General features: G+C 40.0%; 2 protein-coding genes across 15 annotated transcripts in view; both read left to right on the top strand.

Moving 5' to 3' along the window:
• The window catches only part of myo9aa (myosin IXAa), a 164,030-nt gene extending 162,571 nt beyond the window's left edge, over positions 1-1,459 (top strand). For all 14 annotated transcript variants that reach the window (XM_033627395.2, XM_078174079.1, XM_078174078.1 and 11 more), the window contains 3 exons: positions 189-397; positions 573-715; positions 817-1,459. In XM_033627395.2, the coding sequence (XP_033483286.2) occupies positions 189-397; positions 573-715; positions 817-1,316 (852 nt within the window). In that variant the 3' untranslated portion in view covers positions 1,317-1,459. The remainder of the gene's footprint in view (positions 1-188; positions 398-572; positions 716-816) is intronic.
• A 6,377-nt stretch (positions 1,460-7,836) lies between these two features.
• Positions 7,837-18,121, top strand: LOC117257548 (secretory carrier-associated membrane protein 2). The gene is made up of 9 exons (XM_033627824.2): positions 7,837-7,973; positions 10,869-10,946; positions 11,052-11,138; positions 13,225-13,354; positions 13,463-13,591; positions 14,603-14,762; positions 15,302-15,403; positions 15,946-16,063; positions 17,833-18,121. Exons 1-9 carry the CDS (start codon positions 7,917-7,919, stop codon positions 17,977-17,979), a joined length of 1,008 nt encoding a protein of 335 aa, XP_033483715.2. The 5' UTR covers positions 7,837-7,916; the 3' UTR covers positions 17,980-18,121.
• The last annotated feature ends 4,975 nt before the right edge of the window (positions 18,122-23,096 follow it).

Genomic DNA, 23,096 nt, shown 5'->3' with positions numbered 1-23,096 from the left:
TTGATCAGTCTTTAAGTGCTGCTGTGCTGTTTTTAATTGTGGCTGGTTGTTTAATGTGGTCCACTCACTGCATGTGTGAGCGAGTAGCTGATTGCTAAAAGTGGTGAAATGTACTTAATGTGATGGTGCAACATTCTTTATGGAGGACAAACATAATATTCACATTCTGCCCTTTATTTGTTTCTCAGGGAAAAGGCCATGTACAGCGGTTAAGCTACTACACGCCCTCGCCGCCGGTTAGTCCGCGGCTGCCTTCTGTGGCGGATCCTGTGATAGAAGAAAGCGGCGGTGAAGAGGGAGAGGACTCTTTCTCTGAAATCTCGGAGCATCAGCAGGCAGCCATGCAGCAAGAAGAGAGAGTGCTCACGGAGCAAATCGAGAGCCTGCAGAAAGAGAAGTAAACACTTCAACACAAAAGCACTCATGAAGTTCTGATAATGTCTTGAGATGGAAAAGTTTTAGAACAATAACTGTTTTGAAGAGCTGAATTTACAAAAATAACATTTGCAATGTTTGTGTGTTATCACTGTTGGCTGTGTCTCATCACTTTTCCAATCGGTTTGCCTCTGCAGAGAGGAGTTGACTTTTGAGATGCTGGCTCTCGAGCCACGAGCGTCGGATGATGAGACCCTGGAGTCTGAGGCTTCCATTGGGACAGCTGACAGCTCTGAAAACCTCAACGTGGACTCTGAGGGAACCATTTCTGACTTCTCTGGTATGTCATTATGCAAGAAATCAGAACTCAACCTTTCACCTTGCTTTTATTGTTTATAATTGGAGACAAAATATTTGACTTGTCTTTGCCTGTCATTGTAGAAAGAGGTCTGGCGTTGACTTCCCCCTGGCCTCGGAGATCTGACATGACGAGCCCCCGACGCCGCGCTCTCCGCCGGCAGCCTGAGTCCCTGGACTCTGTTGACTCTTGCTCCAGTGTTTCCTCCTACTCCTCCTCATCCCACTTCCACCCATCATCCTCTTCCTCCTCTACCACGACCCGGCGCTTTCGTTTCCACTCCAAGTCTCCCACCTCAGGCTCCGGTCCGGCACAGGCCCAGGCCCAGGCTCTGAGTGCACCTCAAGCCTCCCGCTCCGACAGCATAGACGGTAGCCCTACAGGAGATCAGGAAGGCGCATGTAACGAAAGGCCCCAGTTTACCAGCAGAGGCACCTTCAATCCAGAGAAGGGGAAACAGAAACTTAAGGGGGCCAAGCATTCAGCCCAGAGGCACCCCAGAGACGGTGGTGGCCACGGCAGGGACCCTCCAGACATACCACAGCAGCTGGTATTGTATGGCAGTAATGAATTCATGGTATGAAGGACACTGGGACACCAAAGCACTCCCTATTCAACTCCCTGGCAGGTGTAAAAGTTCTCAGTGGGAGATAACGCAGTGGCGACAGATCTCCACTCCTCAAAGCACTCTTGCTTAGCCTTTATTTGTTAAAGTCTGCAAAGAAGTGTCCCCAAGTGCCGTGTACAGTGTTTCCAACCTCCGGGGTGGGGGGGGGGGGGGGGGGGGGGGGGGGGGTTGTTTTGCAGAGGGACAGGAATCAGTGGAAGGACTCCTCTTGTGGGGACTAAACTGCCACCCATGCTCTCACAGTGCCTCGGCAGCTCTTTACTCAGCGCCAAGAGGAGACGCACTGAGCAGGAGGACAGAGAAAAGGGAATGTTGGAACGTGCGGAAGACCACTCAGCATCAGGGAATGTTACGGAGCTGGAAAGCTGCAGCAGTGTACTACAGTGAACGAGAAGACATCAGGCAACATCAGGCGTCACGGATGTTACAGTGAACTTAAAGCTCACAATTATTAGCTGCTTTATAAGTTTACAGTTCATAACAATCAGTGTAAGCAGTGGTTGCTCTGTTACTACAAATTTGTGTTTCCCTTATTTAATAAATTTTAATGTCACAGAAATTCTTTATAGCATATAATATACAGGTATAAATACTGTACAAAGCCGGAACACCAGCCTCCGCTGGGTAGCTGAAGTCAAATATTTATCTTTTTTTTTTTTTTGAGTATCTTGGACAGAGATGTACGGATTTGGGCAGTGGATGATTTATGTGTGTGTGTGCATGTGCCAAGCGCCCATGCGTGACTGTATGTGTGTGTGAGAAAGAGAAAAACCACTTCATGTGTTTAAAGTTTGTGCTGCTTCTTTGTTTTCCCCTCACAAGGGAAATGCCTCCATCAAAGGGACCAAGTCAGCTGGTGTGTATTCCAGCCAAAGGGGATCCCAGCTCTGTAAAGAATGTCGGAGGTGTATAAAATCCCTGCATTCACTGCTTAACAGCCATACAACAATTGTAATGTACAGTACAGTCCATGTGTACAGTATAGTGGACAAATGCCATTCTATTCTTGACTATTGTTACCCATCCCCAACTCCCGTCTCTAAAGTGTTTGCTCAATAGCAACCAAGAAAGAACATAAAATCAACTTGTCTGTTGTCTTTATTGTTGAGAATGTTGAAGATGGTGTTGGTGAAGATTCTCAGTCATCCAGGTGATGGTTATCTTCAGTGCTATATCGCAGGCAACTGGACCTTGTTGAGTTTCTTCAGGACGTTTCACCTCTCACCCAAGAGGCTTCTTCAGTTCGAAACTAAAGAAGCCTCTTGGCTGAGAGGCGAAACATCTTCAAGAAACTCAAGCAAGTCCAGTTGCCTACTGTACGATACAGTCCCTGTAGATGACATATTTGAAAATAGGCCTCTTTTACAACAGATATTTTGACTTGTTATAGGAAAGGAAAAAGAATAGCACAGGTCTTACTGGATCCACTTTATTCACGTGTCCCAGCAAGTCATGACAGTGAGCAGCTAAATGGAATTCAGCCGTTGTTAATTTTTACACCAGTACCACCTTGTCCTACAATGACACATCAAAATGGCTGCTCTGAAAAAGACAAACACTTAAAGGGTAACTTTTTTAAATGTGTGTGTATTGTGAAACAGCCTGCAAAGTAATCATTTAGGGCATTTGTGCATTGTCAGTGGTTCAGATTATTACTCTAAGTATCTGACATCATTAATGAAAGGATCCCTACAGAGGTTGACCTTTTTGTGGAAGAGTGAGATCCTTTTTGTTGATCAGAAACAGCCTTGAAATCGCCATCGCCAAACCAACCAGACTCTATTTAAATAAACAGTCATTTTACAGTGCATAGAGCCAGTATATCTTCACATCTAAGTGGGTGAATTAAGGGTTGAGCAGGTGATTGTTGGAACAGTGCAAAGACGAAGTAAGGCAGCTTTTGTTTTTGTTGTTTTTTATTTTGTTCTTTTGACCCTAAATAAAGTGTGTTTCATGATGATAAAATTACTGTTTATTTGAATGGAGTCTGCTGGGTTTGGAGATGTTGGGGCTGTTTCTGGTTCAACAAATAGGATCCTACTGTTTAACAAAAAAGTCTTTCTCTGTAGGGGCCCTTTCCATAAATTGTCAGACACTTAAAATAACAATCTGAGCCTGTCAGTGGCAAAAACAAGCACTTTAAGTAGATGTAAATTGACGGTGTGCCATTGCCTATTACAGCCTGTTTCGCAGTGGCTGGTTGATGCACTCTCACTCAGTACTGGACCAGTTTCAAAAACAGTTGTTTCCATCGGTCTCTTACACACAAAACATGGGAATATAGGCACTGTCGCCTCACAGCAAGAAGGTTCTTGGTTCAAACCCAAGGGTGTGGGAGCCATTCTGTGCAGAGTTTGCATGTTCTCCCTGTGTCAGTGTGGGTTTCCTCCAGGTACTCCAGCTTCCTCCCACAGTCCAAAGACATGCAGGTTAATTGGTGACTCTAAATTGTCCGTAGGTGTGAATGTGAGTGTGAATGGTTGTCTGTCTCTATGTGTCAGCCCTGTGATAGTCTGGTGACCTGTCCAGGGTGTACCCCGCCTCTCACCCAATGTCAGCTGGGATAGGCTCCAGCCTCGCCTGCAACCCCCAACAGGATAAGCAATTATAGAAAATGAATGAATAGGTATAATTTTACATTTAATAAGGGCACAGATGTGAGGGCAGACAGGGGAATCTGCCCCCCTTCAATGTTTAAGTGGAGCTTTTTAACTTTTGATGGAAAAATAATACATTATTTATAAGTTAAGTTGAGTTCATAAGCAATAAAAAACAGTTTTTTCTCAATTCAGACACAGGCTTTTCCCCGCAGTCTTACTTGGTTCAAGATTACCAGTAGATCATGGTGGCTAATCTAAGCATCTAGGTATCGTTGTGTAGTTAATTTGCTGACTTATGACCCTTTTCTTCTTGTACTACCGTTATTGTTACCATAGAGGTAACTGTGTAGTAAACGTTATACAGGGGTCACTTTAAGGGAAGAGCTAAAGTGTCTCCTGGATCTTTTCTGCCTCAAAGACATGTCATTAGCTTCATTATACTCACATCACACTTCCAGCACTTTGTGTGTAATGTAGCAAATATTTACCCAGTCAGTGGCTGTGTTTGTCTTGGAGCATTTCATAATCATTGATAACTGATATTAAATAAGATCTAAGTTTGGGCGTCTTCCACTTGGAATAACAGGTATTGTGGAGTCCCTCAGGTGCTGCTTCTGTCCAGCAACGTCACTGAACTGCTGAACTTAGAGGAGCAGGAGTTACTCAGGTGTCACATCCTGTGCATTTTGATTCTCAGGGAACAGGACAGTCTGTGTTTCATTTATAAAGCTGTAATAAGGTTCTGGAAATACAGCTATTGAAATTTCGCCTAACTTGTATGTAGCCTAAAGATATCATTTTGCATAGTCCATTTGCATCACCACATCATCACCTTTGGATATCACAGTTCAAGTCTCCATCCATAAATAGATGTACAAGCAGTTAGTAAGAGATACAGTCATTAAAGGTAATGTAGTACGTTGTCAATACAACTTCCCACACCTCAGAAGGGATCAGTGAAACAGCTGTTAAAGTTCTCCACCTGTAATGAAAGTAAAAGAAATTACAGCATTTTGTTATTTAATTTGACTTTGAGGAAAAAAGTTGTGGATTTTTATTCTGTGAGGAGTTATAACAACCGGACTCAGATGTAGTCTCTGTGCTAAATGTAATACAACAATTTGTATTATTACTGTTACCGTGTTTTTATGCCATATTTGCTATCTGAACATGCATCAGCAGGCAGCTTAGTTAGTAAAAATAATAGCAATAAAAAGAGATACAAGGCTAAAAGAGGTGGTGGAATGTTGCTATAATTGATAAGTACATGTACTTAAGTACAGTTTTGGAGGTACTTATTCTTTATTTGAGAATTTTACATTATATATATATGTATGTATGATTTATGTTGAATTCTTCACAAGAGTTATTGTAAAACTGAAGTATTTAGTTACTTTGCAGATTCAGATTATTAACACAGAAGATAAAATTAATAGATTAAACTAGAAAAGCACTCAGAGAGTGCAGACCTCCGCCAAGTAGGTGATATTCCCTCCCCCTCTGCATCAGATTTTGCAGCCTGCATCACAATTAGGTTATTTGCATCACTATCATTATTAGGTTATATATGCCTTCACCATGGAGACACTGTGGTGTATTTATTTTGTTTTTATTTTGTACCAACACAGAATATAATGGGTTTTTTTGTATTTTTCACTTTCCTTTTTTTCCAACACAGAACATTAATTTCAACTTTAGAATTACAACAATATTTAGCAAGTAGAAGAAGATGTGCTTTCCGGCCACCAGATGGCGCTATTTTCACCATCTTTAGAAATTGGAATTGCAGCTGAGGCTGTCAGACGATAGACTTTATTCATTATTTTATCCACTTTGCTTCAACCGAGCACCACCAAAATTTTTTCATCTGTTCCTTGTCCCATTATCCACCTTTCCTGAAAATTTCATCAAAATCTGTTCATAACTTTTTGAGTTATTTTGCAGACAAACAAACAAACAGACAAACAAACACACAAACAAACAGACAAACAGACCAACACCGGCGAAAACATAACCTCCTTGGCAGAGGTAATTATGATATATTATTATAGACGACGCTACCCAGCAGTATACCCCCATTGTCATAAACATTAAAGTGATGAACACATGAATGCATTCATAATTGTAATCCAGTCATATAACATACATTGTTCTGTATAATGAGTACGTTTACTTTGGTATTTTAAGTGTAAATCATATGCAGGACTTTTACTTGTATTAGGGTATTTTTACCTCTGCCAAAGAGGTTATGTTTTCGCAGCGCTGGTCTGTTTGTCTGTTTGTTTGTCTGTTTGTCTGCAAAATAACTCAAAAAGTTCTGAATGGAGTTTGATGACATTTTCAGGAAAGGTTAATAATGGGACAAGGAACAGATGATAAAATTTTGGTGGTGATCAGTTGAAGCGAAGTGGATAAAATAATAAAATGGCGGGAAATCCGAGCTGCTTGGCGGAGGTCTGCACTCTCCGAGTGCTAGTTACATTGTGGTATTGCTACTTGTTAGTAAAAGATCTAAGTGCTTCTTCCACTAGTGGAAAAAGGTTCATGGCGCAAAAGAGGCAAATAATGCAAAACAATAAAAATGAATTTGAACCAAAATGAAAAAGAACCTATAATGTGGCAGGTGTTTCATATGAAATTCACATTTTGCTTACCTCCTACCCAAGTTAGTTTAGTCGGTAACCCTTTCACACATAGTGGTCACTACAGTGAACAACTATTTAAAAGCCATTTTCTTGTATGTATTGGTTTAATACAAAAGTTGCTGATGAGTGGACCCCAATGCGTGATGCTGTACACTGTCACCCACTCACCAGGTGTTGTAAGTGCAACACACATTAGAAAACCAAGATGGCCGATGGAAGGCAGCAGATGTTGTGCAGCTCAGGAATATCTTGCCAGTCCTTCTATAATAGGAAACCCTTGCAGGTAAATAAAATTTGGTAACATCAAGCAACATCTGAGGAGCAATACAGTTGTAAAAATTTTCAAGTATTGATTTCATGTTGGGAGGAAGTTTATAATTATTCATCTGTCCACTAAACTGGACATCAGCATATTATTATATTTTATAAAAACTACAATTAATACTATTACTGCAACTTTGTTGTTCTTTAATCTGCAGTGACTTTTTGTGCTGTAATTCATTTAATTTATGTTATTACAGTGTAACTTGCAGGTTTTGTTACAAAAACAATATTTTGACAATATTTTTGTGTCTTTGTAGAAAATGTTAATTGGAAATATACAGTTCAACAGGGGGAGGTGTGACGAGGGGCCTGAAGAGTAAAGAGCCGAGAACTGAATCAGGGAGGGAGAGGAAGGGGACAGGAAGGAAAAGTAGAAAAAGAGAGGGGAGAGGCTGAGGAGTCAGGAGCATATGTTAAAATATATGAACACACTAGTTTAACAGCATTAAAGCTTTATTTTTAGTTTCACATAATATATTATTTTTTTATTGGTTTATATTTTTTCAGTTCAAACTTCAACTCATGCTGAGTGAATATGTAAAAAAAACTTCCTGAAAATTAAAATTTTCCCCCACACCTAAAGAGGAGTAAACATCTTGACTGAGGTATTCATAATTTATGCATGAATGAGTCAACGTTACCTATAATTCCCACAGCACCTAAAAGCATCTAAAATGCCTCACAACCAGAATAAAGTTTTTTAAAAGATTTAAAATTTAAAACAGAGTTTATAAGTTTACCACGACAGACTGTCACAAGAGGCCAACACCTGAGCACACCTGATATAATCTCTATAAATAAAGGCAGGTGAATTGAACAGAAATGTCTCGAGGACAACTTCCTGATGACGCGAGCCACCTATCGAGCCGCGCATGCGCAGAGGCCCAGTGTCACAGCACCATCAGGAGCAGGAGCAGCAGCAGCCGACGGGGAGACACGGGAGCTGTCGTGTTGTTTATTTCACACTATATAAACTTTTCTCCACCATGTCGGGATTTGACAGTAACCCCTTCGTGGACCCAGTGGACGTGAATCCCTTCCAGGTGAGACTCGGGTTTGGTTTCTGAGTTTTTAAGAAGCTTTTTTTTATCGTGTAAAGTGAGTGAAAGAGATATGCTGCAACAGAACCTGTTTGGTTGGTTGCTGGGTTTGGCCTCAGCATTTCCTGGCTAAGAAACGTCACTATTATCAAGTATGACACGTTGTAGTCCATTTATAGTCTGTATTTAAGGATTGTCTGTGTAACTGCGTGTTTACGCTGTACGTGGGCTGGTAACTCACCTGCGCAGGTAAGCAGACCCACGAACAGGTGCCTGCTGACATGTAGCCATCATGTGTGGCTGTTGTTCAACCCGCCATTCATGGAAACCAACAGATAGATCTCATAAACCTGATCCCTCATGGAGAAATGTGTAATTTAATGGCGCACTTTAGGTTTATAATGTTTTTATGATGTGTGTATTTAGTCAAGGTGTCACATCCCAGTGTTTCCATGTCTTATAGCTCCAGGAGATAATGGTTACAAGTGAACATATGTCTTTGTGACATATTTACATAAAGAAAAACACCTTTTTTGCTTGTTCAAACCTGAGAAACTGTGTTATAACTGAGACATGTGTGGTCCAGGGCCAAGAGTCTATGAATAGTTAATGTAGTGTGAGGCGAATAACTGCTCTTCCTGGACTGGTTGGGACTCTGTGGCACACTGGTTAACCCACACATGGCAGCAAAGTTACAAACTGAAGGCTTCACAGCAACAAGACCACAAATAACATCATTATAACAATTATTCGTATTGTCAGTGAAATGAAAATAGTGGAAACATGCCCTTATTTAACCCAGAGCTCAGGATGATGTCTTCAGATGTTATGTTTAATCTGACCAATAAAAATCCAAAGCTGTCCAGCTATTTAAGAAGCATTAGTAAGCAAATGCTTGGCTTTTTTGTTTAAAAATTACTAAAGCAATCATTTGATTATCAAAATAATTGCCAAATAATATCAATAATATCAGCATGTCATCGGTGTCGGCTGATATCGGCTTTAAAATGAAATCTTCACACCCACCTCTACTGAATCAAGTTGTGGTACACATGAACCACTAATGTGACTGGCTGATCCTCTGATATACCATCCTTCATCTACGACCGTATCTAGCACACTGAAAAACCTGATGCAGAAAAATTCAAGACTGTTATCACTCAAACAAGTTGGTGCCATGGGCAGAGTTAGCTTCATACTTTATTCACACTAAAAATCTTTAACTGCAAAAACCCCCCAAAACACCTCTGCTTTTGTTTGACTTTTTACACCACATTTATTTGACAGTTATGGTTACTGCTAGGAATGCACGATATCGGCACGTCATCGATATCGGCCGATATTGGCTTTAAAATGAGCTAACAGAGTCGCCCATCATGCTTTTCCCCTTTTGCACAATGAATGAATGAATATTACATACCTTGAAAAACATTGTATTTCATGTCTTCATCTGCTGGTGGGCTGTCATGATAAGAGTATGCATGTATAATGAGGTCGACTGATATGTTTTTTCAGAGCTGATGCCAATGCTGATTATTATGAAACGGAGATACCAATAGCCGATATTTACAACCGATATATGTGTGCTGTAAAAATCATAGTTGACACAGAATTAAGGAAACACCATAGGCAGGATAAAAACTCAGAATAAAGAACAAAATTTTAGATCTTTCAATAAATAGGAAAATAAATAAAGTTAAAAATAAGTAAATAAGTAACAAAGTTGAAGAATATGCCAGCTAAATAATAACAGATTAATAAAAATAAATAGATAAATACACAATTATCATAAATACAAAATTTCAACAAAAGAAAAGAAAAACAACAATAATAAAAAAAAATAAGATAATAAAATGAAATAAAGGAGAGGTCAGGCCAGGCTAAAAAGATAGGTCTTGAGTTTGCTTTTAAGAGCCTAGAGTGGTACGTGCATGCAGTGAGAAGCACGCCAGGGGCAAAACAGTGCAGCTAAGGAAAACAAAACTGTATATCGGCATATCGGTGGAAAAAATCACAGATACCGATAACCCTAAAAATTCATAATATCGGCCCCGATTATCGGCCAGGATGATTATCTGTCAACTCCTAATGTATGATATGATGTTAATTCTGCTACAGAAGAGACTTAATGATCACTAAAATTAGGTAGAGAAAAAGTGGATGCATTGATATCTGTATTGGTTATCGGCCAAATGAGTTGTTATTTAGTGACATATTGGATATCGGCAAAAAAATCCAATATCTTGTGTTCCTCAATTAATTTTCTGTCAGTCGACTAATTGATGAATCAACTAATCATTGCAGCTCTGATGTTTCTGGATCAAGCTAGCTGTCGATTTGTGGTCAAACCATCTGTAAATGCACTAAAATGGCCCAGGATACACATATGACTACATCCACTTTTCAAAATAAGTCGTTAACACAGTAAAAATACATGTATGAGAATAAGATTAATTGAATTATATTTACAGGAAGTTAAAACATGTTTCTTGTGTCACCTATAAATAAATAAATGTACATCCCTACTAAATTTGCACTGTAAGGACAGAAAAGTATTTTTAAAGTAATTTTTTACTTAAGGTCTAAACTAGGAATTGTTTTAAAAGGTACAATATGTGGGATTGTGGCTTATTGTTAGTAAACGTGCTCGCCAGCCATAATAAAGATTAATTGGATTAGAGTCACAGGAAGTTAAATCACATTTCCTGTGTCCCTTTTATGAATAAAGAAATGTGAAGGAAAGTACTTAATTCTTTGATGTTGGGTTGACATGACGGTTATTATTGGACCCTGCAGTCATCCAAAAACCTGGGGAATACAGCACTTGTTGGCTCAGAGTGATATGAAGGCCCTAGCTCTACTCAGCAATATTTCATAACACATTATGCTCTTTCACAGGATGCCTCAATCACACAAGCCACCAGCGGAGCCACTGACAGCGCCGGAGAGTTCAACCCATTCTCTGCCACTGACTTGGTTAGCCCTTCTGTTTTTAATATAAAGACTGATGTGATGTTTTTCCATATCATTGAGAGGGAGTTAAGATATTAAAAAAGCAGTGTTTGTCCAATCGTCTCACAGGGAAGCCACTCTGGCACGACCATCCCCATCTCTGCTGCCTCCACTCAACCCGCCATCCTCCCGACCTCTGTGGAGCAGACCCCACAAGTGAGTCAGACACACATTTACAGATAAAGGACATTAAATAAGAAGGTGTGAAATCACATTTCAGCCCTTTATATGTCAGTTAAGATGAACTAACCAGAGTGCAATCAGTCTTTGGGGGTTGACCGTGGCTTTTAATGTGCAGAACAATAGACGAGGACAATAATGATAACAACCTTGTGTTTATGAGTTAATGAGTGAATTGTGGAGTAGACTTCTGACCACTGGTGAATTTTTGAGGCTGGTATCGATATTTGAGAGTTTATAAAGAACAGATAAAAACACATAGGCTGATGTAGGACTCTTTTTACGTGAACACATAGTACAAATGCAGTCGTGGAGTCTAAAATACTTGAAGTAAAAGTCCTGAATTCAAAATGATACTTGAGTAAAAGTACAGATGTTTTACCACCAAAGTATCAACAGTAGAAGTACTCGCAACGCAGAATGGCTCCTGTCACCATGTTGTATTATCATAGAATATTATATTATTCTGTTTTTATCATTAACTAATACATGTAAGAGCATTTTAATGTTATAGTTTGTTCATGTGGAGCTTATTTTAGATGCTTTGTGTACTTACTGAACAGATTAGTAGTCCAAAACTGAGTCATATCAAATAAGCATAGCGTGTGTTTTTATGCCTCTGTGTCGGCAACAGCCATGACCAGGGACAGTATGTTCTTGGGTTGTCTGTATGTCCGTCCCATTCTCAAATTTGGCACAAACGTCCACTTGGACTCAACAATAAACTGATTAGATTTTGGTGCTTAAAGGTCACTGGGACCTTATCAAACATGATTCTTATGAAAGCAGTTTTTTTCAAGAACACCTAGAAGAAATTTCTTCATATTTGGCACAAACGTTCACTTTGACTCAAGGATGGACTGATCAGATTTTGGTGTTCAAAGGTGTAGGTCACAGTGACCTCACCAAACATGTTTTTGGCCATAACTAAGGAAATCATGCACTAATTCTGACAAACACAAACACAATTCTAACAGCATAGATTGATGAAGTGATGACATTTTATATCCACAAGGTCAAATGTCAGCTTCACTGTGACGTCATCATGTTCTGCAAAACACTTTTCTGGCCGTCATACAATGCCAAAACTCAGGAACAGAAGGGGAGACATTTGGTCAGAAACTGAATTGGTGACTCTCATCTTGGGTGTCCATCTTTAAACTTTGCTGTTGGGGGGGGAGAATGTGTGTGAAGCATCCATGTTTTCACCGCCATGGATGTAAACTGTAACTGCAACTTGACTGGTTTGTAGAGGCATACAGCCGCAGGGCAGTAATTCCAGTTTGTGTAAAAAGTAATTAGTAACTATAGCAACTAGAAGTTTCAGGTAAAAGCAGCAGAGCACAATATTTACCTCTGAGATGTTGAGTAGCAGTGTACAGTAGCATAACATGAAAATAGTTTAAAAAAAGCACAAGCATGCCAAGATTGTATGTAATTACAATACTTGGGTAAATGTAACATTACATTTTGATTATGATTACTGTGACACAAGAATTTGGACCCAAGTATGTTTATTTTACACATCCTCAGATGAACAATCAACTTGCCAGAGCTCTTTTGTACAATATTTTGTCTCTTATCTGCCACCGTAGTTGTCAATGCCACTGTATCTGTAATTAAATGAAATTGGGTAGAGCATCAACACAGTGACGATATATATTTTATTTTGATATTTTAGTTTTTAGATCTTAAGTACTACTGTTAAACATGGTGGTATAATGTGCATTTTATTTTTATTTTAATGCACATTTAATTTCAATTTTAATGCTCTATAGTTACATCCTTTTACTCTTCTTACTTCTCAGTATTTCTGATTCTGATTCTGATGTCAGTGTAGTAGTAGTGATCACAAAATCTGTATAGCATTTGGTCTCAGGAGGAGCTGGAGTCTCACACAGCAGAATAAGGTGTGGAGTGGTTATACTGCTGCCTGTGGTGAAGCTCATGAATTTCCCATCACAGTGCTGCTAGGTGGAAAAATGCACAGGGAGTTGTAGTGATGCAGGGACGATACTTAACACAGTGTTAAGAGTGCAGCTCTTTCATCACCCACTGTCAGGCAAATGCAGCTGCTGGCCAGGCTAAACTGATCAAACAGCAGGAGGAGCTGGAGAAGAAAGCAGCCGAGCTGGAGCGGAAGGAGCAGGAGCTACAGAACAGGACCGGAGGCACAGCGGTCAACACCGGTGGTAAGTAGTTGTCTTAGAGGTTGCATGTAAACTTGTGTCATATGTACGAATGATAATCGACACACAGCTCACAACGTTAATCCACCTCTGATTTCTTTTGTCTGTCAGCTAAAGAGAACAACTGGCCACCTCTTCCTAAGTTCTCCCCCGTGAAGCCCTGCTTCTATCAGGACTTTGAGGAGGAAATCCCGGAGGAGTATCGCAGGATCTGCAAGAGAATGTACTACCTCTGGATGTGTAAGTACATCTGAATGCAGTGTTTGCTTTGTACCTGATGGTTTGGAATGTCAGAGTTATTGATCCATAAGATAGGATGGTTGACATGTGATGGTTTTGGTATGTTAACAAGTCTGTCTCACTTTAAAACTTGTATAGCACTTTTCTAGTCTTCTGACCACCTAAATGCTTTTATACTGCGATTCACCAATCACACAGGCATTCAGACACTGGTGGCTACTGAACATGGTGCAACCTGTTATTCGGTAACCATTCACACGCACTCTCACACCAATGGAACAGCCATCAGGAGCATTTTAGGGTTCAGTATCTTGCCCAAGGATACTTTGACATGCAGCCTGGAGGAGCCCAGGGATTGGACTGCCGATCTTCTGATTGGTGGACAATCCGCTCTACCATCTGAGCCACAGCTGCCCCTATTATACCTGCAGAGCGTAGGTTTGGCAGGGGTTTGGCAAGACACCTGCCTTGTTCATGGACTCATAGCAGTGCGCCACTGCATGAATAAGAATCGATATTTAGTGTTATGGGCAGTACAGTGATGCAGTGGTTAGCATTGTTGCCTCACAATAAGAGGGTTCCTGGTCCAGACTCAGGGTGGGGGGTTCGAATCCAGGGGTGGAGAAGTCATTATATGTGGAGTTTGCATGTCAGCGTGGGTTTTCTCCAGGTACTCCAGCTTCCTCCCACAGTACAAAGACATGCAGGTTAATTGGTGACTCTAAATTGTCCGTAGGTGTGAATGTGAGTGTGAATGGTTGTCTGTCTCTATGTGTCAGCCCTGTGATAGTCTGGTGACCTGTCCAGGGTGTACCCTGTCTCTCACCCAGTGTCAGCTGGGATAGGCTCCAGCCCTTGGCAACCCCCAACAGGATAAGCCTTTACAGATGATCACTACAAAAATACACTCAACTTCTTTATTTGTTAGCTATTCAAAAAAGGTGTGTGTTTATCCACGTGTTGATGTCTTTGATGGTAGTCTAGCTCAGTGTTTCCTGTGTGTCTCCACAGTCCACAGTGCCACTCTCTTCCTCAACGTGCTGGCCTGCCTGGCTTACTTCACTGCAGACGCAGCAAATGGTGTTGACTTCGGTCTGTCCATCCTCTGGTTCATCCTCTTCACCCCTGTGGCCTTCATCTGCTGGTACAGGCCTGTCTACAAGGCATTCAGGTACAGCGTCTTACTGACGATGAAGTATCTTTGATTTGCTTTACTTACAGGACCGGATGGAACTGTTTGTTTCACAAGCAGTAGAAACATGGAGATGAACTCGTCAGCAATGTTTTTTGTTTTGTTTTGTTTTGATATAATATAAAGTTTTCAGAGTTTTCTTGCTCACAGTTCAGTGCTTCAAAGGAGAAGCATCTGAAATCCCTCATATTGATATAATAATGTTATAAGTCTTTCCCTGGTTTTAAAAGCTTCATCACAGATGTGATGTATTTTACTGAACTTACCAAGACTGTTTGAGCTGTTCTTTTATTTGCATTTACTCACCTAGTAATTATATCCATAAAACTAATGATTATTTATCAAAACTCATATTGTGTGAATATTTTATGAAAGCTGTAGTAGCATTGTCAACCCTAGAATATCATCACAATATCTTTCTCCATATCGCCCAGCCCTAAGTTGTACACTTAGATGTCCTCTTGAATCCTAAATATCACTCATAACATGTCCTTTGTGTTGTCTGTTTCCCTCTCCAGGTCCGACAGCTCCTTCAGCTTCTTCTTCTTCTTTTTTGTCTTCTTTTTCCAAGTGGCAGTGTACATCATCCAGACTGTAGGGATCCCAAAGTGGGGGAACAGGTCAGTGAGAACAATTATCTGCATGCCGTGTGGTGTGAATGATAGTTGTTCATTGCTAACAAGGGTCTGTTTTCATCAGTAAGAATGATTCTGTGCTTTGGGTGGATTCGTAGTAATTTTGGGTTTGCATGGGTCCATGAGTTCACTTCATTCATGCCTATGTGTTTGTGTGTGTGTGTGTGTGTGTGTGTGTGTATTCTTTCCGTGTATCTCCTCTCTTGCATCTCTTTGACAGATTCCTGCTGCCCTAACTTGTCTGGGTTGCTTCTTTGTAAGTGTGTGGAACTTTTCTCTTTGGGTTACTTTTCTATATCATGTAATATATTAGGCTTTTCACTTTTCCATTATTCGCTTTGTCAAACTTCATGCTTTTCTATCGGTCACTGGGGCAGGTTAGGACGTTGGCTCATTTCTCTTTAATTCAGTCAGTTTCATATGATTATGAATGCCAGAAATATTCTGTTGTCTACTGTACAGCACACACTCACTGCAGAGGAAGTGTAAAATGACACAAGGCTGTTTGTTGTCTCTGTTGTTGACAGCGGATGGATCTCATCCATCAGCATGATCCGGTCAAACTTGGCTGTGGCTGTGGTCATGATGGTGGTGGCTGGTTTTTTCACTGTGAACGCCATCCTGGCTGTCATCCTCCTGAAAATGGTATGCTTATGTAAAACTTCTCCTCACAACAGAGACTCTTGAGTCGTGTTACAGTTTGCACTTTGCACATAATGTGGTCACTATTTGAATATTAACCAGTCAAGATAAACTTAATGTTTCTCTGGGTAGCTGACATTTTTCATCCCTTATTTTGCTTAAACTGCAGTCTAGACCAAAAAAGAAAGTCGAACATGGTGCAGTAGACATATATAAATATGGGTATTCCCACTGTGGCTTGAAATGGTTTGCTCCAACGCAGTGACAGCGCAAAGAGATCAAAGAGAGAAACATAACAAGAGAAACTAAAACTGGTGGTGACAAAAACTTGCAGTGCAGCTGCAATAAAAGGGGAACCAAGACATCAGAGGGAATATAAGGATTTAGAAACTGTTGAAAAGTTATACAGGTTCAGAAACACTGTAAGCAGGTCTGACTACAAACTGTTTATTTGGAAAGATTCGACCAAAATATACCACAATAGAGAAGATGGAGACATAAGCAGATACAAGGAGATGGAAACGAAATAAAAACTTAAAAAAAGAGAGAGATTTTCTTAAGGTCAGTAGCACTCTGTGGCCATGTTTGGACTCATGCCACATTTTTTGCACCCTCAAATCAATTGTTTTCAATGTAGACATGCAGAGGACATGCTCAAAAGCAAGAATGACACTGCTGTGGCGAGCAGGTGTTCCCAAGCGCCTGTTTTTCAGGGCGTGAAAGCTGCACCCTGCAATAAACGCAAGTTTTGGAACGCAGTACCACAGACTGCATGTCATATGACGAGGAACAATCAGTTACAGGCGCCAGATATCTTTCCTTTTTTCGTAAATACCAGTCTGTGGTAAATATGGAGGAGAAGTTGATCATCTTAGTGAAGGGTTACCCAGAGCTTTACGTCCCTGCCCATACACAAGATCAGCTCCAAACTCAGGATTTCTGGTAGGTACATTCGGTGCTGGTTATGGCTGCTCAGCAACTTCAGACGCAACCTGCCTCCCCTTGAAAGTTGGCACAGAGAAGCAATCGGCCTCCTAGGAACGCTGCTCAGCCTTGCAGCCAATTTTTCCCAGTGGTCATTCGCAGTATTACAGTGAAAAAATCCCTTGAAACCCCAAAAACATTTTCCCCATAGACCACCCTAATAAGAGACATCTGTGTAACTGTTGACAGACCACCTCAGACTGCAAACAAGATTGACTCTTTCTTGTATGAATTTTTGATCCAGGGTGGTTTTATATTTGTAAAACTTTCACGATTTAAAAATCTGTGATGTCATCACAATGTAAAGTCTATGAACCAAGTGGGAACTCCAGCTGTAAATCCAGAAGCTAGAAAACTATTTTGTGTTTGCGCCAGGCGAGCAACTTCACTGGAATGAATAGGTGCCATCTTGGCATCCAGTATCTAGTTATAATTAAAATCTATGGTAGCAGCCAGCGCCAACTATGTGTTTTCCAAGTGGTTAAAGACGCAGCATGTGTCCCGACTCATAAAAAGACTTTCATTTCATTTTAATAGCAAGTGTGTGCCCAATGTAAAGTCTGAAGGCCGTGTTGTCCTTCATTATAATCTGCAAATATGTGCTTCTGCTGTACACATCCAAATATGCATTGAAATACACATAGTGAAAGACAACCATTAAGTTTTTTCTTTCATTCAAAAAAATACAATAGCTCATGAGAAAACGTGAGCTCCTTGTGTTTTGTCCTTTGTTCTGATTTATGATCCTGTCACTGCCCTTATTTGTGCCCCTTTCTTTGTATCTCCAGGTCCACTCTAAGTACAGAAGGACAGGTGCCAGCTTCACCAAGGCCCAGCAGGAGTTCTCCAGCGGAGTCCTGACCAACCGAACCGTGCAGTCAGCTGCAGCCAGCGCCGCCACCTCCGTTGCCCAGGGAGCCTTTGGCAGGAGCTAGAGAAATTAGGCTGTTTCCCAACTCCTTCGTGCCTCAGGCTAGTCTCTTCTCTGACCAACCTGGCCATGTCCCAACATACTTCAATGGGTTTAGGGGATATGGGTTTGATATTTAATGAAAAAGGGCAAAAAAACAAGTAAGTTATGATGAGGGGAATTCTTCTCGCTACAAGATCAGCCCAGTGAAGTGTCCCTGTTCTCCACTTATAAAACAGAAAACAAGCTAGAGGTCTTATTCAAGCATGTAATGACTTGCACATGCCTTGGTTGTTATTGAACTCTTCACGACCCTCATCAGCAAATTCATGCTTTCAAAAGTTATTCTGGGAATTGTAGGGAATCCCAAACTGAAGTTGAATACAACAAGGCAAAGAAGGAGGCAGAGTGGGTACGACACAAAATAACTGGCAACACCTCATCACAGTATGACTAACTGGAACATATATTTAACATAGTCGACTAAAAATGTAAACGTGAGATTATCTGCAGTGAGCCACAGAACAGGGCTGGGGTACAGTGATAGAGTACATTTATTTAAATCCCGTCACTGTTAAATACGCTGGCGGAAAGTATTAGGATTCTTCCATCTCACAGTTCATGTAGGAATAATATACTGGGGCCTGAAAAATAAACACTGCAAAGCGTTGGGATTATAGAAGGAGCATACTTGACATGACGATGTTTTACCATCATTGAATGATGGGTCCACATAATGTATGTATACATACTTTTGTCATTACAGCAGCATGAAGAGTGTTCAAGGGTAACCAAGCCATGCTGTCGTATGAACAGTTTTAATGTATACAGTACACTTCATACTACTGCTCCCCTGTAATGAGATGCATAATGTTAAATACTTCACTACTGATGAACACAGTTGCTTTCAATTTTGCTCACTAAGCTGTATGTTTTAACGTGTATAATAATAGTGCATAGGACAAACTGATGATTTATGAAGGTGATGGGATGAAGGTTTAATCTTTCTGTTGTTTTAATCAGTTTACTGATTTAGATGAAGTGAGACAAAGAGCTCTTGTTAGGGTGAATGAAGAAGCAGTTTAACTAAAATGGCACATTTTAATTGAGTTGTTAAAACCATTACGTTTTCTGTCATAGTATGGCACCTTGCTGGGATTAAACTGAAAGACAGGGTGCAGGTTATTTATGTAAAGTTACTGACATAGTATAGAGAGAGACTTATCTACTTAGAGGAGTGTATTAAAGGGAAGCTTTGGTATATTTCAACCTGGACCCTATTTCCCCATGTTTGTGTGTCTAAAGCTTTACTCGCAAGGGACTAGTGTTACCTGGGGACCTTATGTGATTCAGAAATTACCCCTCATGACTGTGTTTCTTGTAGCACATTCGCACAGGATAAGCAAAGTCTGTATTTTACTCAGATTAACTGACATTATCCCCCCGGATATGATGCACACAGTCGTTTGTAACTCTGTTCTACGTAACACAGAAACATTACACAGCACCACCAGCAGTGATGTCATGTTAACATCCATTTTTTAATGTGGGTTAAACAAACAGAATCAATTCTGCCACACTTTGTCACATTTTATCCATCTCATCATCATTTGAGATTTCGACCCTCTCTGACATGACGTTCATTTATAATCAGCATCGCAGCCTCCGTAAAGAGGCAGGAAAGAAGCCATGGAGAGAACAAAAGAACTTGAATACAACCCCAAATCACCAAGATATCAATTTGCACGGGAGTAAGATCACAGACAACCTCGGCAATTATTGCAAATAACCAGAGATCCCCAGGTAACACTTGTCCTGTGCGAACAGGGCTTCAGGGACTAATGGAGAAAACAGTTTTTGAATTGAGAGGGCTGCAGTCAGCAGCACTGAAACAGGCTGCGGTGTAACCACTCAGGGCAAGAGCACATGGTTCATTTACATCCACTGAAAGTTCTTGTTTTTGCCACTGAGAAGCTCGGGTTGTTTCAAGTAACTGACAACATTGTGAAAAGGACCCGACAGACATTTATCTTTACTTTTGCTTGGTCCGGGCTGTTTGTTACTGTCTCCCTGCAACAACTCCACTTGCGAGACGTCAGAAGAGAGATTTCTCCTTGAGTGAGACTTGGTTAGACACAATAACAAACAGATCGGATCAAAAGGTATAGAAAACGTTTTATTTTCTTCGTCTGACACTAAACAGTAATAACAATCTGAGCATGTCAGTGGCAAAACCAAGCACTTTTAGTGGTTCAACATAAGCCATTTTTACACAAAAATCCCGCAATTGGGCTGCAACAAAGACCCTTCATTACGCCGGCTACCCTTTTGTATACAGGGCCAAACAACAAAACAACACCACCACCATCATCATCATGATTTCAGACAGCATGCCAGCCTTCCAGAAGCAAAAAAGGTGTCACAGGCATGACAAGTAATGAACCAGGATGGCCTCTAGTGTGACAAATAACATACATGTTGACAGAGCTTTCTTAACAATAGCAATAGCATCCCATGTCCCTGTTAAATAGAGTTTGATCTCATCCTCTGTTTAGAAGGTAAGGAGCTTCCTCAATGAACTATCTCCCCAGTGTGTGAATATTTTTGGTCGCTGTTTTTCTTCCTTGAGTTAGCTGCTAACAGCTTCTAGCTCTTTTTTAAATCTCCTGGCGATGAGTCACGCACATAACGTCATCAAAACCGTCCCGTCCTGCCTGCTGACCCTTTTACACTGATGTAAATTCAGTGCTGTTACCAACTCCACTGCCAGCTTATTGGCGAGACAACTCTGTCCCCCCATTCTGCTTTTGTACCTTTTTTTTTTTTTTAAAGAATGTGAATAACAGCACAACACTCCCGCCTTTAACAGTGTAAAAGGGGCTATTGAGGGTGCGCCATCGCTTTGAAGGGTTACATTGCAGCATGTTTGCAGCTGTAGACTGCAGCGCTCTTGCTCAATACTAAACCAGTTTAGGTATTGTTGTTCCCATTAGTCACTTCGACACAAAAACATGGGAGAATAGGGTCCAGGTTGAAAAACACTGAAGTTTCCCTTTAATGAGCACAAAGAACACAATAGTTATCTGTCGATTATCCATTCTTTTGACTTTATATGAATTGTACTGCAGATAAAAGTCACGTGTTACTGAATAGTCGCAGATTGTTTGTATTTTCTAGCTGCTTTCTACCTACTTGTTTTTAGGTATTTTCACATTTGTACTTGTGAATATTTACGCTGTCCTGTTACGACCTTTTTGTTACTGAAACACTAAATAATTTTGTCTAGGTGTAACCTCAGTGCCTTTCAGCTAAAGTTATGCACCAATGTTTGTGTAGGGATTTAAGCACAAGGCTGTTGGTTGTTAGTGGTTTGTCTGATTTTGTTTTTCTAAACAGAAATTTATTTTATGGTGAAGTTTCCCTTTCAACAATCATCCTGTGTATTAAGGTGTGTTGTACATATCGGTGCCTTATTTAAAACCTATTTACTGGAGGGGTATTTGCTGGAAATTGGTTCTCAGTCTTAACACTGAATAAAAAATAAGTCATTTTTTCCTCTTGAAAAACTGGATTGTGTTTAAGATGGCTCATTATATTAAGGTTATGATCCCTGTGGGTCAGTTACACAGTTTTCCCTGTTGTTAGATTCTTCTCAATTGTTCTCAGTCGTGCTCCTAATGAGAGCAGATCTGTTCCTAATGCACCAGCCTGTTCACTGTGCAGAGGTACAAAACAATTGACTCCATATTCAGTTCTGTAAAGGAACACCCCACACTGGTGACCTGCTGTGTAGTATGAAAAATGGAAACAGAAAATATCAAATGCAGCTGTGAGCAACACTGCACTGTAGAGGAGCAACACTCGCTGGTGATATTACATGATTCATAACTGTAGGTGTGATGTGGATGAAAATCGACTATATGAACTGATGTAAATGGCAGGAAATACTGTACATGGAGTAGGAGACTGTCTGAAATACTTCTGTACAGTTTTGTTAATCTGATTGCAGGTGTTAAGTCAAGGTTTAATACCATATGTCAAAAAAGACGTCTGTCTTTGCTGCCTTATGTGGTGGAAAGAAACTCAGTCTATTTACTCAATTGCTGTTCTCAGGTACAAATTTAAGCTACTCTTTACTTGGGTATTTCTATTTTAGGCTACTTAAACTAAATTAAGCAGGACGAGCAGATGATGAAATAATAACATGCAACAGATTGTTAAACATTAAACCAGCTGTTGTTAACCTTTTGGGTTGTGACCCCTTCTTGCTGGGGCTCCTGGTCACATTTTAGCAGTCTCACCAAAGAGACATTTTCCTTCTAGACTTATGAGATGGTTTAGATTTAAATAACTATTTTAATGATCGAATATTCAAATCAAATCAAGTTTAGTTATATAGCACATTTAAAAACCACCACAGTTGACCAACGTTCAGTACAAAGTAAATGAATGATGCTCAAATATGTATCAGTCTAACATGTACACGAGTATAAAACAGAATAACACCGGTAAGAACAATTACATACATAAAAGGATTATGAAATACTAAAATATTAAAATCACTACAAACAACCAAAGGCCATTGAAAACAGAAGTACAAAGTAGCATCAAATTAAAATACTCAAAGTACAAGTACCTCAAAATTGCACTGAAGTACAGTACTTAGTTATATTCCACTACTGCATTTGAATAAATGGCCTTTGTTTTCACACTTTAACCCTCTCATGCATGAATTATGAATACCTCAGTCAAGATTTTTTTTCAAAGTGTTTTTATTCCTCTTTAGGTATGAAAAAAATAATTTATATTATGTGAAACTATAAAATTTAATTTTATTACTGTTAAACTAGTGTGTTTACATATTTTAACATGTTCTATAACTTGTCAAAATATTGTCTTGTAACAAAAAGTGCAGGTTATACTGTAATAATATAAATCAAATTATTTACAGTACAAACAGTCACTGCAGATCAACAAAGTTGCAGTAATAGCTAGTATTAATTGTATATAAAATATACCCAGCAATGTCCAGTTTAGTGGACAGATGAATAATTGAAATTTCCCCCCAACATGAAATCAATACTTGGAAATTCAAACAACCGTATTACTCCTTAAATACTACTTGATGTTACCAAATCTTAC

This window comes from Epinephelus lanceolatus, chromosome 2 (genome assembly GCF_041903045.1).
Source record: "Epinephelus lanceolatus isolate andai-2023 chromosome 2, ASM4190304v1, whole genome shotgun sequence".
Taxonomy (NCBI): Eukaryota; Metazoa; Chordata; class Actinopteri; order Perciformes; family Serranidae; genus Epinephelus; species Epinephelus lanceolatus.
This window is presented reverse-complemented; position numbering and strand designations above follow the sequence as displayed.